The sequence below is a fragment of the Camelus ferus genome, chromosome 35, assembly GCF_009834535.1.
Source record: "Camelus ferus isolate YT-003-E chromosome 35, BCGSAC_Cfer_1.0, whole genome shotgun sequence".
In the NCBI taxonomy this organism is placed as follows: Eukaryota; Metazoa; Chordata; class Mammalia; order Artiodactyla; family Camelidae; genus Camelus; species Camelus ferus.
In genome coordinates, this window is record NC_045730.1 from 16,460,003 (window position 1) to 16,480,789 (window position 20,787).

At 36.7% G+C, this 20,787-nt stretch overlaps 1 protein-coding gene across 1 annotated transcript in view; it reads left to right on the top strand.

The window, feature by feature from the left end:
• ITGA8 (integrin subunit alpha 8) overlaps positions 1 to 20,787 on the top strand; it is a 172,404-nt gene that overhangs the window by 28,263 nt on the left and 123,354 nt on the right. The window contains 7 exon segments of the mRNA XM_032474106.1: positions 215 to 276; positions 1,305 to 1,350; positions 4,863 to 4,988; positions 6,348 to 6,392; positions 8,713 to 8,756; positions 10,203 to 10,259; positions 13,088 to 13,140. Of these exon segments, the coding sequence (XP_032329997.1) occupies positions 215 to 276; positions 1,305 to 1,350; positions 4,863 to 4,988; positions 6,348 to 6,392; positions 8,713 to 8,756; positions 10,203 to 10,259; positions 13,088 to 13,140 (433 nt within the window).

Here is a 20,787-nt window from a genome sequence, read left to right on the forward strand (position 1 = left end):
ACATTATTCCCCCTGATCTTACTATACAATCCTAGTGCTTTTTGGGACAAGATAACAGATTGAAATATGTTTAAGAAATTACTTGGAATTCAGTTTGATCATTTTAAATTTGGAAGTCTATATAGAGAAAAACAACAGAATTTTGTGAATTGGCTGTTAAAATATATCTTGGGAATGATGACATTATAACATTTATGTATTTTGATCCTTTCAGGCAATGCTGATCCTGAAGGCCAGGGTTACTGCCAAGCAGGATTTAGTCTGGATTTTTATAAGGTGAATTTTTTTGATCTTGTAGCTTCTAATAATTATTTTATTTTATTTATTTATTTTTTACTTCTACCTCTGACTCTCACTCCCACCCCCAATAACCAACAACAGCAAAAGAATCTTCAGGTACATACCTAGCCTGTTTTGGCAACTTCTTTCAATTTTTTTTGTTTGCTATTTATTTTCAATAATAAAGTAATCTATGCACATGACAACCTATTAAACAGCAAAGAATTATTCAGATGGAAAGCAACAGTCTTTCTTCATTTTTAAATGAAAATCCAAAAAAAAAAAAATCAGTAAAGAAATATGCTTCTGAAAAAGATCACAAGAATCTATAAATTATTGTCTCTTAGCTGCAATTGACTGATTAAACATTAGTGTTAAAATTCACATATTCTTTTACAAAATTAAAAACAGATATCTAATAAGAATATAGGAGGCAAAGATTCCATGGTTTTAGAAATAATAAAAATTTAATCAACATCTGAAATTTTACTCTCCCTTTTTTTTCTCTCTACTGAAAGTTAAGGATGCAAGATATGTAAGTTGGGGTTGTAAGTAAAAAGAAAATTTCTATTTTCTAGTCTGGAGCTTTTGCTCTCTCTCCTGGGAAGAGTAGGTTTACAGATGTATAGAAAAAATAGGCATTATTGTGGCCTTGAAATAAATAGGAACCAAATTTTCTTTTTATTACCAAGGCTCAAAAGACCATGCCTGCTGAATTGCATAGCATTAAACATGTAGATATTTTGCTTACTTGAGGCAGTGCCAAAGAACTGAATTTACTTTTTATCAGGGGAGAGAATTTAACTTATCTAATTGAATCAAACTAAAAGTATTTAATATGATAAATAACTGAAACCAATAAAAGGAAAGAAAATGACTTGCATGACTCAGATATAAGAGCCTGTTTTAAAATTTATTTTTTTATGTATAACAAATTGTAAGAGCAATGCTAATAATGATTTATCACCCTTAAGAAAAAAAACCTCAGTTTTTCTTTTCTAATTGTTGCTGTTTCTGTTTTGTAGAATGGAGACCTTATAGTAGGAGGACCTGGAAGTTTTTATTGGCAAGGTATGTTTTGTTAGCGGAGAAGAAGTGCTCATTGGTTGTTGCCAACAAGGAGATGAAACAGAACATCAGATGTTGACTTTTTACTGCATTAATTTTATATCCACATTTATATCTTCTCCAGTGAAGGAAGCATCATTTCAGTTTGTGCTTTGTTTTATAAATGATATTTTAAAATACTGTGGCAACTTAATTCCTTTAGTCATCAAATGCTGATTGAGGCCATGTGAGACTTTATGTGAGATGCTGAGGATACAATGGTGAGTAACCCGTAGAGGTCATTATCTCAGGCAAGACGCAGGCATTAGTGGAATACTCACACAAGCACTTGAGAAACTCCAGGCATGATACTCACTAGCAAGGAAAGGGACGTCAAGAGGGGGCCACAAGAGGAGGCTTCTCCAGGGTGGCCCTGTGCAAATGTGTGTTGTTCTCTGAACGGTGGCTGACAGGGAGATGAAATGCAACCTGTGCTCTGCTTAAGGCGCACTGAACCCAGGTGTCTGCCCAGAAAGGATGACTTCCTCTACTTCTTAGAAAAGTGTTGCATAAGCCAGCAGCAAGCCTGAGGTCAACCGGTTTGGAAGTAAGCAGCCCTGAACTGAGATCTGAACCTTGAGTAGACGGTAACCTTAAGTCATAGGCAGAGAGAGGAGCAACTGTGTGAAAACGTTCTATGGCACAAAGGAGTGCGGGGGTCTGGGAATGGAGGGAAGCCGGGCAACTGGAGCCAAGAGCTGCTGAGTGGGAGGGAGGAGCCCCACTCACCAGGCAAGGCTTGCAGCCCAAGGTAAGGGGTTTGTCTTTATCCCAAAAGACAAGGAGAAATCCCTGGTAGAGGGTTGGAGTTTTAATGAATTATTTGAGGTAGAGTAAGAATGTGTTGTTTGTTCTGAGAAAAATGGGAAACCACTGGAGAATTTTAAGCATGGGATGCTATGATCAGATTTGTGTTTTGCAATGATCATTCTGGCTGCAGTATGGAAGATGGATTGGAGGTTGGCCCAAGTGAAGTATCAGCAAATTTGTTACAAGGTTATAAGCTAGTGATGAGTTTGTAAAGTAGACTAACTCTAAGGTTCAGATGAGGAGACTTGCTTCTCAGAGTTGGTGACGGTACAGACTGAAAAATGGGAGGAATCTGAGACAGAATTTGGAAGCAAAATAAACAGCCTGGATGATGGATTGGATGTATGTGGGTGAGCATAGGGAGGACGTCAAGGATATGTTTCTGACTTTTGTAACTGAATGGTAGTAGGTGGATCCCAGTCCCTGAGATGGAGAACACTAGAAAAGAAGGCCTTTGGCGTGAGTTAGGGGAGGAAGATGATGAGTTTGCTTTTGGTTATATTGAGTATGAACATGTTTGAGATATCCAAGTTTTTTCACAGATGTGTTTAGATGTATGGGCTTAAACTCAAAGATAACTAGGCTAAAATAAAAACTAGCACAGAGGTGACAACTGAAGCCATGGATGTGGATGGGATGCCCAAAGAGAGATTACCAAGAATACAGACTTAATTTTGGCTGTAAAGTTTAGAGTAAAGATAGAGTAGAATATGAGAGAGGTGAATAGTTGAATAATGGTTATTTTTTTAATGGAAGAGACCTGACCATATTTAAAAAACCAGTGGGAATGATGCAGGACAGATGGATTTATGATAAAATTTTACATGAAAGTATTGTTAAGCTTAATTCATACCTATACAGCTATGAACATCAAATAATTAACATTTCAATTTATAACCATTATTTTGCATACTGGAAAACAATATATTTTATGCAGTGGATGGATATAAAATAAAAATTATCTGCATTTAAAAAGATTTTGTTCAAACTCAATTAATTCCACATAATTCTTTCCTTAAGTTGAAAAAAATGCCTGATACAGATGATATGCTGAAAATTAACCTTATCGAGGGGATAGAGGAAGATTTGTTTGAGATCAATAATTTAAATTTTATTCAGTTTTAAGATTGTAATATTTGTAAAAGCAGCTTAAGGAAACAAGCAAAGGCAGTGTGTATGTGGGAGGAGAGTGCGGGCTATTTAGCTTTAACCCAGAGAAAATTGGCAAATCCTACACACATTGTTTAGAAATGCCGAGTATGAATATGATTGTCTTAATATAAGAACAGTTATTTCAGGCACGGTCACTTGGAGATATTTATGGCCTGGTTTGACAGTTTTATTCTTTTTGAACTTCAGACAGAAAGACTGTGGGATTTATGTGGGAATTCCCAAGGAATAATTTGGCTTTAAAATTGATATTAAATGTTAGTCTCTTGAAAGCATTCTTCCAATTTTCTCCCGAAGAGCATGAGATCACACTTTCCCCTTAGCTGTGCAAAATAAAAATGAGAATGCATAGAAAATGCATAAAAATTGTGCTGGAACACAGCTGGCCATCTTTTGTATTCACGTCCATCTCACTACAATCATATTTCAAGGCTTCTGATAGTGATTTTATTTGGGGGAGACTAGCCAATGTTCTTATCATATCAATGTTGGTGGCCACGGATTCCCTTTTTGCTACAATTTTGGATCTTGCTGGGCCTTGCTGCTTCCCATTGTCACAATTGTATGCTTTATGTATATATTTTAACATTAAATGTGAATGGCTCAGAGATTAGGTAATTCCTACCTTCAGTTTAGCTGGTATGTTTACAATCTGTTAACTGAGTAAGTGATTTAGATTTAATACATCTGCACTTTGAGTGAACACAAAAACCCTAGAATTAGAATGACAAAGGGACCCTTGTCGTAATGCTGAATATCTCAATAACAAAACCACCTGACCTTAGGGAATCCATGCAAGCTTTTTGGGCCACAGTCTCTCCATCTGTAAGAAGATACATTTTGCCTAGATGACCTCAAAGCTAGATGATGTTTCTTCTAGCTAGAATATTCTTCTAGCTAGATTAATTAAAAATGTAATCACATAAATGTTCAGGTGTCTTCACTCTTAGATACGTTTATCATTTAGAGGATGAGGGAGTATGTAAGGTGAAGGCAACAGGAAAACAGATAAAATTAAGGGCTTTTGGATTAATGGATGCAAACTACTATATATCAAATAGATAACAAAAAAAGGACCTACTGTGTAGTATAGGAAATTGTATCCATTATCTTGTAATGACCTAAAATGGAGTAGAATCTGCAAAAATACTGAGTCACTATGCTGTATGCCTGAAACTAACATGATATTGTAAACCAACTATACTTCAATTAAAAAACCCAGAAACAAATAAATGTTACATGAAAAAACTTACATAGTTCATCTTTGGTTCTTCTATCAGGATGGAAAGCTCTGACCAGCTGTCAGCAACTCTGCCTTGCAGTTCTAGTACCAGGCAATAAAAATTGTTGTCAGAAGTGCAAGCAATCCCATTGTTGTCAGTAGTGCAAGCAAGCTCATTCTCAAGGGAGTATGTGTTGTTCAGACGCCCTGTGTTTGCAGAGGGAGGGTCTGCCTCTTGTATTCATTGTTACCATATTCATTTGTTTCAACACAGGTCAGGTGATCACTGCCAGTATTGCAGATATCATTGCAAATTACTCATTCAAGGATATCCTAAGGAAATTGGCTCATGAAAAACAGACAGAAGTGGCTCCAGCTTCCTACGACGATAGTTACCTGGGTGAGAGCCATTGCTCAACACCTTTGTGGTTTTTCAAAAGACATATTAAATGTAGAGGGAAATTTTATTCCTCACTTATCTGATCATTTGGGGTACCTTATGTAAATTTTCTTTTCTTAAAACTTAGCTTGGACTCTTATCTTTCTTTTCTTTTCTTTGGGCTCAGCCATACTATATAATCTGCATAGACTGATAGCTATTTTATAGGCTCCATGATAATCTCTTGCACATAAAATATTTTGCCAGCTGTTGACACTGTGTATTAGTGGGGATGCCCACTACTGTATAGGCAACACGATAGTGGACGTTTCCAGTTTCTAGAGCAAAAGCAAGAGACTTTCGAGTTGCTGGAATGTTCTCAAATTTTTTTTATGTGCAAACCACACAAGGCCATTTTACTACTATTACTTCCCAACTTTGGAATCCTATTGGCATTTTGATTACTTGATGAACTTTCAAAAGTTGTAGTTATCTTTTCTCACCTCACCTCATGTTAGAGCTAAGTGAAATTTGAGGGAAATCATCATGAAAGGTATTAGGAAGTAGGCCTTTTTGGTGATCACAAAAAGCAAAACCTGACACAAGAAATACTTTTCAGAGTGATCATGTCTGATTATGATGAATCAGTGACTCTTAAAATGCAGCCGCCACCATTCACACATCACGGTGGGTGATGAAGCAATCCTGCTTTTAAAAGGGACCCTAGAGAATACAATAATGCCATTTTCAGCAATGTGGTTGGACCTGGAGATTGTCATACTAAGTGAAATAAGCCAGAAGGAGAAATACCATATGGTATCACTTGTATGTAAAATGTAAAAAGATGACACAAATAAGCTTATTTACAAAACAGAAACAGACTCACAGACACAGAAAACAAACTTATGGTTACCAAGGAGGGAAGAAGGTAGGAAGGGATAAATTGGGAGTCTGAGATTTGCAGATACTAACTCCTATATATAAAGCAGATGCAGAGCACAGGGAACTCTATTCAATATCTTGTAATGGCCTATAATGAAAAAGAACATGAAAAAGAATACATATGTATGTATAACTGACTCACTAGAAATCAACACAACATTGTAAAATGACTATATTTCAATTAAAAAATAAACAAATAAAAGAGACCTCAGAATCTAATCGTGTTACCATGCCCAGAAATAGCAGATCTACTATGCTTGCAAGATTTAGTCTGAATCTTGGTTTGATTAATTTTTCTTTATGAAACTCTAAACTTTTATGTTACAATTTGGCACAAAGCAGTACTGTGGTAGTTCTTTCATATTTCCATATATAGATAATAGATCATTTGTAAAACCTTCAAACATGTGATTAGTTTGTTTCTTTTCTTCAAAACAGGATATTCAGTTGCTGCTGGGGAATTTACTGGGGACTCTCAGCAAGGTGAGAGACATTGTTGACATTAAGTCATCTATAAAACATGGGGAAAAGGTAAAGTGACCTAAAAAGTCCTTTTGTGAATGTGATTTTTCCTGAAACTTTTAATCAACATTACATGCAATTCCTCCTTAGTGCTGTAGCCATATGAGACTGCAGGCTCCAAAGTTACTGATTGTGATGGTTAATTTCTTTTTTCAATGAAATTCTGAATATTTGTGGGATGGGAGAGGCCATGGTTACCATGTATCTCAAATGGCATAATCCCCCTTAATCTTTCCTGATTGACAAATCTGTTCCCCAAATCAGGCAACTCCACTGTATCTGACTGTGGTCTGTTTTGAGGTGCCCCTACTAACCATCCATACATGAACCTGGAATGCAGTGTAAGATCTAGAATCTCTACTCAACACTCAACATCTCCATTTGAATGGCTATCCCAAACTTAATGCATTTATAGCTGAACACCTGATCTTTCCACTTAGACATGCTTTACTACCCTCCATCATCTCCATCTCAGTAGGTGGCAATGCCAACTTCCCAGTTGCTCAAGAAATATAACCTTGCAAGTCAACCTTGGATGTTGCTCTTGCTCTCATTCCCCATCCATATCCAATCCATGAGCAAATCCAGCTAACTAAGCACAAAATACAACCAGAATCGGACTACTTCTCATCTCCTCCACAGCTTCTACTCGGATCCAAGTCCCCATCCACATGATTGCAATAGCTTCCTAACTGGTCTCCCTGTTTTCATCTTTGCCCTCTTGTAGTCTACCCGAAATCCAGCAGCCAAAGTGGTCCTTTAGAAACAGAAATCAGATTGTATAACTTCTTTGTTCCCAATGACTTCCCAGCTGATTCAGCCTAAAATCCGAATCTTCACAATGACCTTTAAGACTCTGTTTATGAGACCCCTATTTACTTTGACCTCATCTCCTAGTCCTTCACCATCCTCCAGTCCCTCTACTCCAGCCACCCTGCCCTCCTTGCTGTTCTTGGAATTCTCCAGACACACTTTTACCTCAGGACCTTTGCACTTGCTGTCCCTTCTGACTAGAACATACTTCTCCCAGATCTCCATCATATTTATTGTCTCACTTTCTTCAGTCTTTGCTAACATGTCATCTTCTTGTCAAGGCCTTCCATGGCCACACTAATTAATCACGATTACTTCCACATTCTGACTCTAACACACCTAGCACCATTTTACTGCTTAGTGTTTCTACATTATACTCATCCCCTTCTAACATATCCTTTAATTGACTCCATTTTTCAAACTGATTGCCTCTTCCAACTAAAGTATAAGTTGCATGAGAGCAGGGAATTTTATCTTTGTTCCCTGCTGTAGCCTGCGGTTGCCTATGAATATTGATTGAATGAGTGAATTTACTACCAAAAAGTCCAGTGTCTAACTCCAAATGAGTCTTCTCTGATTGTTAATGCTCTAACAGCATGAGCACTCAACCCTGCTAAAATTCAGTACATCAGATAGAATTAATGCTAGAATTTGTGCTGTACCTTTAGGAGCAGGTTTAGGAGAAGGGAAATTTGAGTAGAAGGGAGGCTCTTTTCCAGTCCCCCTCTTTCTAAATCAAAATAAAAATTTAATCCCAATGAATCAAAGGATACTTTAGATATGTAGAAATGAGAGCTGGAAAGATCTTTGATAATCAGGCAATTCCAACTCCCATCTATATTGCAGGTGGAAAAAAATTAGGTTCAATGGTTGATGTCAGGTATATGGCGGACCCATATACCTGAATCTAGAGCCATGTCACTGTGCATTAGAATATGCTGCCCCCTTTCACCAGAGTTGGTTCTTCTACCTGGGTTATTGAAGCCTCCTTCCCAGTGTACCCTCGGCTGCCAGGTTGTCCTATAATTCTGTTCTTGGGGGCCAGACTTACTCATTTATGATATGTGGCCTTTCCTTAGGTAACAGAAATTATTTTAACACTTTAGTTGGACAGGAATTTTTACTTTGTACACCAGTACGAAAGACAGTGAAAGCTGGAGAAATCAGAGTAAGAAGTTTAACCTACAAGCCATATGCAGATCTGAGAAGCCAGGCTTGTGTTCTAGAGACAGAAACACATGGAGGCTGGTGATGGAGATGGGTAAAACTCAAAGTAAGGCTTTTGGTCTTCTGTTTTCATTTGTTTGTAGCAGAAACAAAAGCCAATGCAAAACTGAGACCTCAGACTTCCAGCTCTCTACATGGTACATGACAGTTACTCATTAAAAAGAGCCATTCTTAACCGCTTTGTTGTAGAGCTTTTGAGTATCTGTGTAATTCACCTTCTAAATTTCTATTTTCATCACAGAATTGGTTGCTGGAGTTCCAAGAGGAGCACAGAATTTTGGATATGTGAGTACTAAGAATGCACTCCAGGATTTTTTTCTTTATATATGCAAAGAAACATTTTGTTTCATACAACTTTTTAATCTTTTAAAATGCCCTGTAATCATAAGCACTACTGATCCGCACTTGCTTGCTTACTCAAAGGGAGGCTAGATTGTTGTCTACTCTGTGTGCAGGATCAACAACATAACTGGTGTGACCCAGTGTAAAGCGAAAATGCCTCGGCCCTTGTTCAAAATTGATGATTTCAGGACAGTGACAGCCGGGCTGTTAAGGGGCAGGGCTCATCTGAGTGTGACTGCCCAGGTCTCATCCCCATGAGTCTAGCCCTATCCTTGTGCATAATCTGGGAATAATTTCAGAGTCTCCCATTGTTGATATGAACAGCATTTTAATATGTCTCATATGGTAGAAATAATAAAGTCAATTGTTATTTCAGTTGTATATTCGTTTGCAGGGGATCTCATAAAAAATTATGACAAACTGGGTGGCTTCAAACAACATAAATTTGTTCTCTCACAGTTCAAGAGGCCAGAAGTCTGAAGTGCAAGTGTCGTTGGTGGGGTTATACTCCCTACAATGCACATGGAGGGGAGGCTCTTTCTGTCTCTTCCAGCTGCAGGGGTTCCCTGCCTTCCCTTGGCTGTGGCAGCATCGTGTCAATCTCTGCCTCAGTCTCCATATGGCTTTCTTCCCTCTGTGTCTGTGTGTCTCCTCCGCTCTTGCTATGAAGACACCAGTCACTGGACAAAGGCCCCCTAAATCCAGGATGATTTCATTTCAAGATCCTTAACTTCAAATCTACAGAGACTCTATTTCTAAATAAGGTCACCTTCTGAAGTTCTAGGCAGACATGAATTTTGGAGGGATATTATTCAAACTCGCTATAACTAGTTACTGTAAAAATAGGAAAGGAAAATAAAGCAACCTTATAAAAATAAAAACTTATATTTTAAATAATATTTTTAAAGTCTGGTAAATTTGTAATTATCTATAGATTTTAGGTTGGCTGGATAGGATTTAAAAGGAATATTTTTGCTAGTTGGATAACACTTAAAATTTCTTTTTTTTTTTTTTTTTGCACAAAGCCACAATTATCAATTTCTTATAGGAGCATATGCATACAAATTAAATTTAGACTAAAATTTTGATTAGATCAATTAACTGACCATCAGGTTAGTTGTTCTCAGAGTTCTTGAATTCAATTTTTATTTCTGTACTGCAGATCAGTAAGCATGCACAGTGTCTGAAAGGATCCAAATCTTAACTATAAACAAAAATTTCAATTGAATTTTTAAAAAGATGATTCTTATGGGCTTATATATATTTTTTCATATAGCTAACCATTTATCACTCTTCACAGAAATTTTTAAATGATTTAAGTTATACTTTTTAAGAAGTTCTCCAATTCTATACTAAATGATGTAACGTATTTAATTTCTATGATTTCAGGTTTCAATCATTAACTCTACAGATATGACCTTTATTCAGAACTTCACTGGTGAACAGGTAGGGTACTTTAATATCAAATAATGAATGTTACTGTACTAACAGAATATTGTAATATTCATACCACTTATTCATTCATGAAATATTTGCCAACCACCTACTATGTGCTGGAAACTTGTCTGAGCACTGGGACTGTAACCATGTACCAGAAGGACAAGATCCCAGCTCTGATGCCATGGTACAGGGGAGGTAGTTGGGGGAGCAACAGTTAATTAACAAACAAGTGAATGTCCATCATGATTTCAGATAATGATAAGTGATGTAAAGGCAGAATATGCTCCTTATAAGCCAAAATCCCACTAAGTGCTGAAATCTGAGAGCAATCCTCTTATATTGCAGTCCTGTATGTAGCATGTCTGGTGGTAAGTTCTGGGAGGACACAGTCTTCTCACAGATTCCACATATCCATCAGAGTCAACGGGCCTGGGCTCTGCCTCTCATCCTCACTGTGACTGGAACCCTCTCCAATCGCAGCATTATATGGTAGTTGACAAGCTGTCTGGTTCTGGACCCTTAGCCCTGGGCTAGGTCTTGCTCCTGACTCACTGTCATTGGCTGAGGCCTTATCAGTAGATCAGTTGCCTGAAAACAGGCTGCTGTGAGGTCACTATTCACTCACTACCCTCCATTTTCCTGGGTTGTGTGACCTGTGGAAATGTGTCACATTTCTTAAAATAATGATTGTGGTACTGCTGTCTAAGGGAGCCAGTGGTGAGCTGAGTTAGTTCCTCTGGGCAACCAATTTTCTCTCCTAAACACCACCGCAGGTTACTGAGCTCATAGTGAGCCTCACATTTGAATCTGGCCCACTGGGTCTGGAAGGGTCCAGGTTTAAGATCCTGAAATGCTAAACTCTTGACTAGACATATAAATTAGGACTAATATATTTGTCAAGAAGTTTTGATAAATAGAGATTTTTAACGAACACAAAGGATTTTTGACATTTCCACCCTCCAACTGGGGCTTTAGTCTCTCCATCAGTCTGCAATTTTCAACAAAGCACTGAACAATGTCTCTCATGGTACTCTTGTGATAAATATAGAGATCTAAGGCCAGGATGATAGTGAAGATGGGTGGAATTGTAAATTTTGAGCAACTATTCCCAAGTGGTGAAAATGAATAGTTTAATGAAGATCTGGCAAGACTTCTCCTCTGCCTTTTTGTGCTATATCTTTATCATTAGAAGCTCTTTAAACACTGTTAAGTTTGGACTTTCTGTAACTTCTCATCCCCAATACCACCTAGTTCTGCAATCTTGAACCTCAGAACTTAGCATATAAATGATGAATGTCCTCTGAGTTCCACAGAACGCCACACCAGGAGTAAGAATTTTACCACATGTGTTTGGAATAGAGAAAAGAGGTAGAAAAATTGAGTTATTGCCTGACACAGTTAAATGAAGCATTCATTTCCTCTGCAGAGAGTATTTTGCATCTAACACCCATGTCTTCGTCCATTTGGACTACTGTAATGAAAATTCCGTAGAATGGCTAAAGCAACAAACGTTTCTCTCTCACAGTTCTGGAGTCTGGGAAGCCCAAGCACAAAGGCTAGGCAGATTCATGTCTGGTGAGAGCCTGCTTCCTGGTTCACAGCCGTCTTCTCACTGTGTCCTCCCATGGTGGAAGGAGGGCTGGAGAGCTCTCTGGAGTCTCTTTTGTAAGGACACTGATCACATTCATGAAGCTTCCATCTTGGTAGTCTGATCACCTTCTGAAGGCCCCACGTCCTAATACCATCATGTTGGGGGTTAGGTTTCAGTATCTGAATTTGGGGGAGGTAAGGGATGCAAACATTCAGTCTATAGCAACTGTGTATGTTTTGAATAGAGTAAACAGGTGAGAGAATTTAATTATTGTGTTACACTCATTAACTCATCTATTTATTTCCTCCGCAAAGAGTGTCTGACACCTGACACCTAATCTGAGCTAAACCCTGTTCAGACAGTGCAGACAGAAGAATGAACAACACAGACCAAATTCTCTGCCTTCTGAGAAGCATACTTTCCAGTGGACTGTAGTCTGATTAAATTTGTAGGTGATGGGAGGCTAAGTCAGCTAAAGCACTGGATGGCAGAATATGAAAACAAACAAACAAACAAAACTTGACAACCTAAAACTATAGGTTAAGGTTGAAAGGATTATGATCTTGAAAACATAGGTTGAAAAACACATGTAAGAGCTAGAACATGAGGAGATTAGGCACACAATTTACACTCGTTAAAGACCTAGAAAATTTAGCAGGTGATAAACTCAGTATGAATTGATACTGAGAAGTGGTTTACCCCAAAATTGAAACCTGTTTTTTTTGCTTCAGTGATATAAAGACTGTATGTACATCCTACTTAACTTCTGTCAGTGAGCTCATGAGGTATCATCTTTTCTTTGGTATCACATATTGTATCTCTAAGGAAGATGGTGAGCTGGCTGAAAATATTTCCATGTGAGGTTTCATGTGGAAATGAAATTAGATTTGTTCTGTGACATTCCAGATTGCAGAATAAGTAGGAGGATCAAGAACTAGAAGTTACAGAAAGACCAATTTTAGCAAAGAACATTCTAAGAGTTAACACTACAAATTGAGTGGGCTGATTGTTGAACATCTCCAGAGAATGTCCAAGCAGATGTCAGGGATATTGTGAGGAAAATTATGCACCAGGTCAAGGGTTAAACTAAAGGACTCAAAGACTCTGTCCATGTCCCGGGGTCTATGAATTTAAATGCAAAAATGTGCGGCAATGAGGCTAATCTTTCAGGGAAAATTGAGAGATCACAATAAAAGTGACTTTTTGAACACGGAATGCATCATCTTATGGTTTTCCTTTGCAGATGGCATCTTATTTTGGATATACAGTTGCAGTATCAGATATTAACAATGATGGGTAAGTTTGTAAGAACTTCCTCACTCACCAGATACTATACTCATCCTTATAAATGTAATATTTTTTTTCTGCATAAATTACATCCGTCCATACATCCTTGACAAGATAGAGGCTCTCTTGTTTTAACTTTTTTTCAGTTCAGGGCAAGAGGATATATCTACTAAAGAAATCTCTGTTATCCTATTTTATGTTTACCAAGATTTTCCACATCTGCCACTTCTAAGAAAGGACTGTTTTACTTTTTTTTGTCTTTAATTATATGAATTGAATAGTCCTCGGCCATTTGAAATCCATAGTCATTGAAGAATTTTCTCATCTTCTTCCCTTGCATATGATACATTCATAAAACCTTTGCACATCAATATTTTTTCTCCTGACATTAACTGCCATTCTAGTGACACCCATGCAGAAGATGAAATAATATATTTTTTAGATCATGGCAGTAAATTACAGTTGAGCTTGGACCAAACAGCATGATAAATTATGGTCATGTTTAAGCCGTTACTTCAAAGAAAATTATTATTAAGCATGTCTTTGACCCACTAAAAGCACCTGTCAGATAAAACACAAGATTAAATAAGAAAACCAGTGAATTAAGTTGAACTGATTATCCATGCAATAAATTGCTGGAGCCCCTACAATGTGCCAGGCACTTTTTTGGGTGCCCAGAATATCACAGTGAATAAGGCAGAATAGGTCTCTGCTTTCATGGACCTCACGTTTTTGTAAGAAGCACATAGCTGAAGAATCTTAACTATGTTCCAAGATACGGGCTAAGCACTTTAGATACATCATGATAGGCATTAGCTGTGACCTCTGTATAGTACAGAAACCTCCACCCTCACAAAGGTTATACTGGAGTTGAGGTAGGAGCTACATACCAAAAATAAATGAGTCAAGTCAAGAATATGTTAGATGGTGATGAGCACTATGGAGGGAAAAAATGAAAACAGAAGGGCTGAAGGCACTCAAGATGTCCTTTACCAGGTAAATGTATGAGTATTCTGTGGGACATCTGGACAATGGAATATCACACAGCGCCAAAAAGAAATGAGCTATCAAGCTAAAAAAAAAGACATGGAAGAACCTTAAATGCATATTGCTAAGTGAAAGAAGCTAGTATGAAGAAGTTTCATATTTTACAATTCCACTTTGCAGAGAAAAGGCAAAACCACGGAGACAGTTAAAAGACCAGTGGTTACCAGCTGTTAGTGGTGAAAAGAGGGATGAGTTGAGTGGAACACAGAGGATTTTTAGGGACATGAAACTACTCTGTATGGTACTACAATGGTGGATTCGTGGCATTATACATTTTTCCAAACTTATAGAATGTGCACCAGCAAGAGTGAACCCAAGTGTAATCTGCAGACTTTATGATTATGAGGTGTCAGTGCAGGTTTATCAGTTGTAACAAATGTACCGTACCGTCTGGTGTGGGATGTTCACCGTGTGGGAGGCTGTGCTTGTGGCCAGAGATGTATGGGAAGTGTCTGTACTTTCTGCTCATTTCGGCTTTGAACCTAAAACTGCTCTAAAAAATGAAGTCTATTAATGAAACTTAAAAAAATATATACAAAAACAAAAGGGGATAGGAAAAATTGGGAGGGATGCAATTTTTAATCAGGTAAATAGGGAAGGCCTTGGTGTTAGGTTAGGTGAGGGAGCAAAACATGATAATATCCAGGGAAGGGTGTTCAGATGCCCAGAGGAGGTGACAGCTGCTGGCAAGTTCAAGGAATATCAAAGAAGCTTGGAGAGATGACAGTGGGGAGTGGGATTATGAAGTTTTGTGAGCCACTGCATTTACTCCAAACTGCTTTACATGGTACCATGCAGACTCTGCCACAAATAGAATGAGTCTGTTTCCAAGAAAGACACATGATCTTGAGAGCCACTGGAGGCTTCTAAGCAAGGCAGTGGCCTGCTCCCACTTCACTTTTAGTGGGAAGGCTCTGTTTATTGAGTCTCAATGGCCACGAGGCCTTCTGGGAGCCCACTGAGATAAGCCAGGTGAGGTATGACAGTGGCTTGGACCAGAGCAGTAACTGGAAAAAAATATATATATTTATTGAAGTATAGTCAGTTTTTACAACATTATGTCAATTTTTGGTGTACAGCATAATGTTTCAGTAATACATATATATACATATATTTGTTTTCATATTCATTTTCATTATAGCTTACTATTGAATACAGTTGAATATTGAATACAGTTCTCTGTGCTATACAGAAGAAACTTATTGTTTCTCTATTTTATATACAGTAATTAGTATCTGCAAATCTTGAACTCTTAATTTATCCCTTCCCATCCCCTTTTACCCCGGTAACCATGTTTGTTTTCTATGTGAGTCTGTTTCTGGGTTTATTTTGAAGGTATATGTGAATGTAATCTTATTCTGGATGCAGATAATGTATAACGAAGTTGCTTTCATCTTCAGCTCTCTGAGTTGTGAAAAGAAAGTAACAAATAGAATCATCTTGAAAACGTGTAACCCGTGTGGGCTGTATTTGTCATCAGAGCATTTTAGCCATTTGGAGAGAAAATGGCAGAGGATGAGCTTGAGTCCAAAACATGGCATACTGTCCAGATTTAGGAAGCCCATTCTTTAGCGAAAACAAAAATTCTGACAGTGGCCCTCAGAATAAGTATAGACACATTTCTCTCAATAGATAGTAACACATCACCCACCAGGCTTCTCTCCTGGGAGCCAGGCAGCATTTTATAGGGCACAAATCACCCAGTGTGTTTCCTTCCATAGTTCACTCCCTTTTGAATCCTTTCAACTTTCCCCCAGTGTCACAAAAGAAACCTTGTGAATAAAGGACATCATTGGTTTCTTGTGATCAAAACAACATGGTAGTAACAAACACAGGAATTTTCCAGTGATAATTTGTTTTTCTTGATGTTCTCAAAAAATTGCTGTGCACATTATTTCTTCTTCTTAGGCAATATATTCTGAATTCTGTAGACTGCTTTGAATCAAATTCATCTATTATCTTAATATTGCCATTCTTAAAGAAAAAATACATATGGATTCTCAGTCTGTATATTATTTGCTGCTCAATTACTAATTATAATTGCTAATTCAATTAGATGCTAATTAAATTGCTAATTTAATTAATTAGATGCTATGTACATTCAAGGTCCTATAATAAATGAGTATACTCTGGAATCTGTATTTTATCCCAAGTAAAGATAGCTCACATGAAGTCTGAGATTACAATAATGCAGATATAATTTGCCATCATCTTTGCACACTTGTGTTTCTAGAACAATAACTTGATATTGTTGGCTTTCAAGTAGACACAAATAGGGAAAACAAGGCATCTTGGGTTTCTAGGTTTATAGTTGATCCCAGGATGGGGCCCGAAAACCACTAATTATAGTGGCAGCCAGTATCCTCACCTCCATGGCAGGATATTCATCCCCAGGGAAGGTACAAAGCAACCCATCAGGACAGAGACATAAACCTGTAATCCCAGAAATCTTAGCAGAACAAGAAAAGGAAGGCAGCAAATCATGCACGTGTCAGTGATTCTTCCTAAGCTGCTGTGATGGTTCCATGTCAGGGTGCATGTGGCCTCATTTTGAGATAACACTTCTGTCATTCTCAATTCCAGACAAGGTTTCTAGCAGGGACCCTCAGGATGTATAAGATTTGCAGCAAACATAAATCGCTATCTCATATAGTTTTCCTGGGTGTGACATATTGGGTCTCCCCAGTTGGTTAGCAGTTTCCAAGGCAGAAATGTCCACTGAAACAATGGTAGAACCTAATATGCCATTAAACAGCAAAATTTGATCATTAATTATTAGCAGACCATGCTTTTTTTTTTCTCTCTCAAAATGCCTTTGTGTGTAATATGTATAATAACATGGGACGATCCATACTACAATCCAGTGAAACTATCTAAAATTCACCACTGAGGAAAATGAGACAGAAGTTAAGTGAATCGCTCAAGAGTACACATTAAGTAGGGGAAGACCTTAATTGTTTACACAACTTCTGCTGACTTGCTCCACAGAAATTTTCTCTGTATTCTCTGTATACAGAGAGCTCTTTACAAAGCTCTAAAAAACACCTAGTAGGAAATATATATATATATATAATATTATATATATATAATCTCAGTCTTCAAGGGTTTATAATCTGTAAGGATTAGGAATTTTCAACCTAGTAAGTGAGTAAAATGACTAATGTGCCTCTCACTTACTTTTTTTTGTGTTTTTATACTTACTTTTAAAAATTGGGAAACCAGGATAAATTAGTATACTTGTCACTGAAGAAATTCAGTAACCTTTTAAATATTTTAAAATAAAAATTGTATATATTTAAGGCTTAAAGTATGTTTTGGTGTACATATATATAGTGAAATGATCACTACGTTCAATCACATGAACATACCCATCTGTGTGATTCATTTATATTCATCCAACCATCCAACCATGTGGTCCATCTGTCTCATAGTAACCTTTTGTGTGCATATATGTGTATGTGTGCGTGCACAGTAAGAGCACCCAAAATCTATTCTTTTAGCAAATTTCCAGTATGTAATACAGTATTATTAACTGTAGCCACTGTGCTGTATGCTGCATCCCTAGAACGTATGCATCCTGCCTAGCTGCAACTTTGTACCCTTTGACCAATATCTCCCTATTTCCCTGACATATCCACCCCGGTAAGCACCACACTCTGCTTCTCTGAATTTTCATTTTAGATTCCACATATATATACAGATATAGATCTATCTATATCTGATGACATATAAATAAAAACATATATATTATCTGTATATATACATGTGTATATAGGTATACATATACACATATGTACAGAATACATATAGATTTCAATGACTTAATAAGGGTTGTGATAGAAGAGTAACGTGTGTTTAAGTTTTTGCTCTGTTTTAGCTGTTGATGAGAATCTGTTTATTAAATGTGCATTTTATTAGTTTTCATTATTTTTATAGATGAGGTCAGACTTTCATTTTATACAAATATAAGAGCATAATTTCACTTATTTTCACCCAAAGAACTTTAAGATTGTCTTTAGTGTTGCTAAAAACAACTGACTGATTAAAAAATTCCATTATGAATGGTTTTTAGCAGCATGGCATATAAGGAAAGTCAGTTTGTTTGATTATATTAAAAATAGCCATACTAGTCTTCTGCATTTTACCTAGTCATTAGTTTAACTCATAAATAATTTTACAGAGTCTGTAACTCCTATGATTTTAATTCACAAAGCCCTTTCTAGCTTTTCCAGCATTTATCAGTGATGAAGGAATTATACATGAGCATTAATCACCCAGCAGAGTTCCATCCTAGAATTGAGATTTAATTCCCATTCTTTACCCAATTTCTCATTTCTCAATATCCTTAAAAAAAAAAAAATAGCCTGACTGTTTCCTTTTAAGCCCTGGCCCTAAGTGGATGTTGTGCAGTTACTCAGAATAGGATGAAGAGCATCACTCAGCTAGTTTGTGGTTCAGAAGTTAAGACTTCCAAGTTCTGTGGGATTGAACCAGACTTTCCTTTCTCCATCAGAGAAATAATTAAGTAATGCTGTGCACAAGGCTACCTAGTGAGCATCCTTCGACAGGGTGTGTCATCCTCTGCATCCGCCATGCAACAAAAGCAAAATCCCTACAGATGCTCCAAAACTCAACATCAGGGGAAAAAAAAGACAATGTCATTAAGTATTGCAACAAAATAAATAAGCTGGTGGGAATGTCCCCAGTGGGTTTTTTTTTATAATCAGAAAAGATGTCCAGGTGTTAGGAGTGGGCTCCAAAATTTAGAACAAACAGTTGCCAGAACGCTGGTTGCGGATGATATTGTCAAGCCTGTGCCTGTTTTGAAACTATAAACAAGCTGGTGAAATTAACTTAACCAGTTAATCTTAAAAATAGCCAAAGCTACAGAGTCTTTCAATATAAACACTGTTACGAAATTCTGGACAAAATTAACAACAAAGGGAGATAGTATTTTCCTCTTGGACCTAAGCAAGAAAATCTGTTTTTTATTTTCTTACAGCTTTTTGGACTTTATAGTATTAATACTATTTCACAAATTTACAGAATTACAGTTTAATTCACTGGATTGTTTCTAGCCACTGCAGGGCCAAAAGGAACTAAAAGAGATTCTTAGCAGTTAGTTAACTTGAGAGCATTTCAGAGAAAATTTATTTGAAAAGAAGCAGCTTTGGGTAACTAAGTTTTGGTGCTAGATTTAATCCAAGTGTGTTTGCTCATAGAGGAGAGATCATTAATGATTCAGTTAAGTAGAAAATCTAGAAAACCAAAACATAAGTTGCAAATTAAACTGATTTTAGTAACATAAATGACAAGCTATGTTAATTCTCGCTATCATAAAAATAATTAAATTGATGAGATATCAATTCTACTATACAGTTTTCTAACCTGTATTCTCTTAATAAATAACTACATTCTGAAAATCAGTTCAAGGCATTAACATGCAAAATGGACTACTGGGAAAAAAGAAACATGAAATTTATGTGTTAATTATTACATATAACAATTATTACATATAACATATGAAACACCGTTTGGCTGCAGAAAACTTGAATTCAGATTCTTCATAATGAATTCTCATAGATGGGTTCCCTTATCCTCCCTCTCTTTCTATCCCTATATTTATGCTTTGCTTTTCAGGAAAATATTTATAATGTTTTATCTCAAAGAGCACATGAAGGATGAGAAGTTGCACTTTGTGTTGTATTATATTATTAGAGTGGGTTTAGGCATAAAAAAGAAATACAAATAAAACCTGTGTGAATGCTACACAGAAATTTAAAGAAAACTGCTTAAACATTAGACATTTCAGATACGATGAAATTTAGTGTATATATTCTACTTTTATAAAATGCTTTTACATAATAACTTAGATCTCATCCAAACCACCAACATGACCCAGAGAAGATGGTTTTTAGTAACAACCTCATTAATATTATTTATTCATCATTGTTCTTTTTTGAGATTAAATATATATAATATATATTTTATATATGTTACATATTCTTAGAATGGCATCCAGCCTGCTAACACAACTACTTTTTCAGGATGTCAGTGTTAAACATCTTTACTAATATTGTTAAACTTTAAATTTGAATTGGGTATATTCAAAAAAAGGTTGTGATAAATACACTTTGAAATAGTGTAATAGCACACATAGCCTACTGCAGTGGCTTTCTGATGATTTTTTGGCCTTGTGGATTCATAATCAGAAATACGTTTGATACTGCAACCCACTACACACAACTGAAACAGTTCGTGGAACAATATTTACCCTTATTATGTGTAACACATTAACTGTGATGTTTTCTATTGTATTCTATTTTGTGTTTTAAAATTGCTCATCAAGATCCATTACACTGATTTCACAATCCACTAATGAGTTGCAAATGAGGATGTAAAAACACCAGCCTAAACAACAATATATACTGTGTCTCTTAAGTGGTGTTGCTAATATAAATTAATATTGACACTAAATGCAAAATATTCTACAAGGCACATTGAACCAAATGAATCCAAGATTACTGTCTCTCAACTTCATGAGAACACAATTATTAATTAAGAACAAATGTCTGTCTCCTTTTTTGGCATTTAGAACATTTTAGAAGA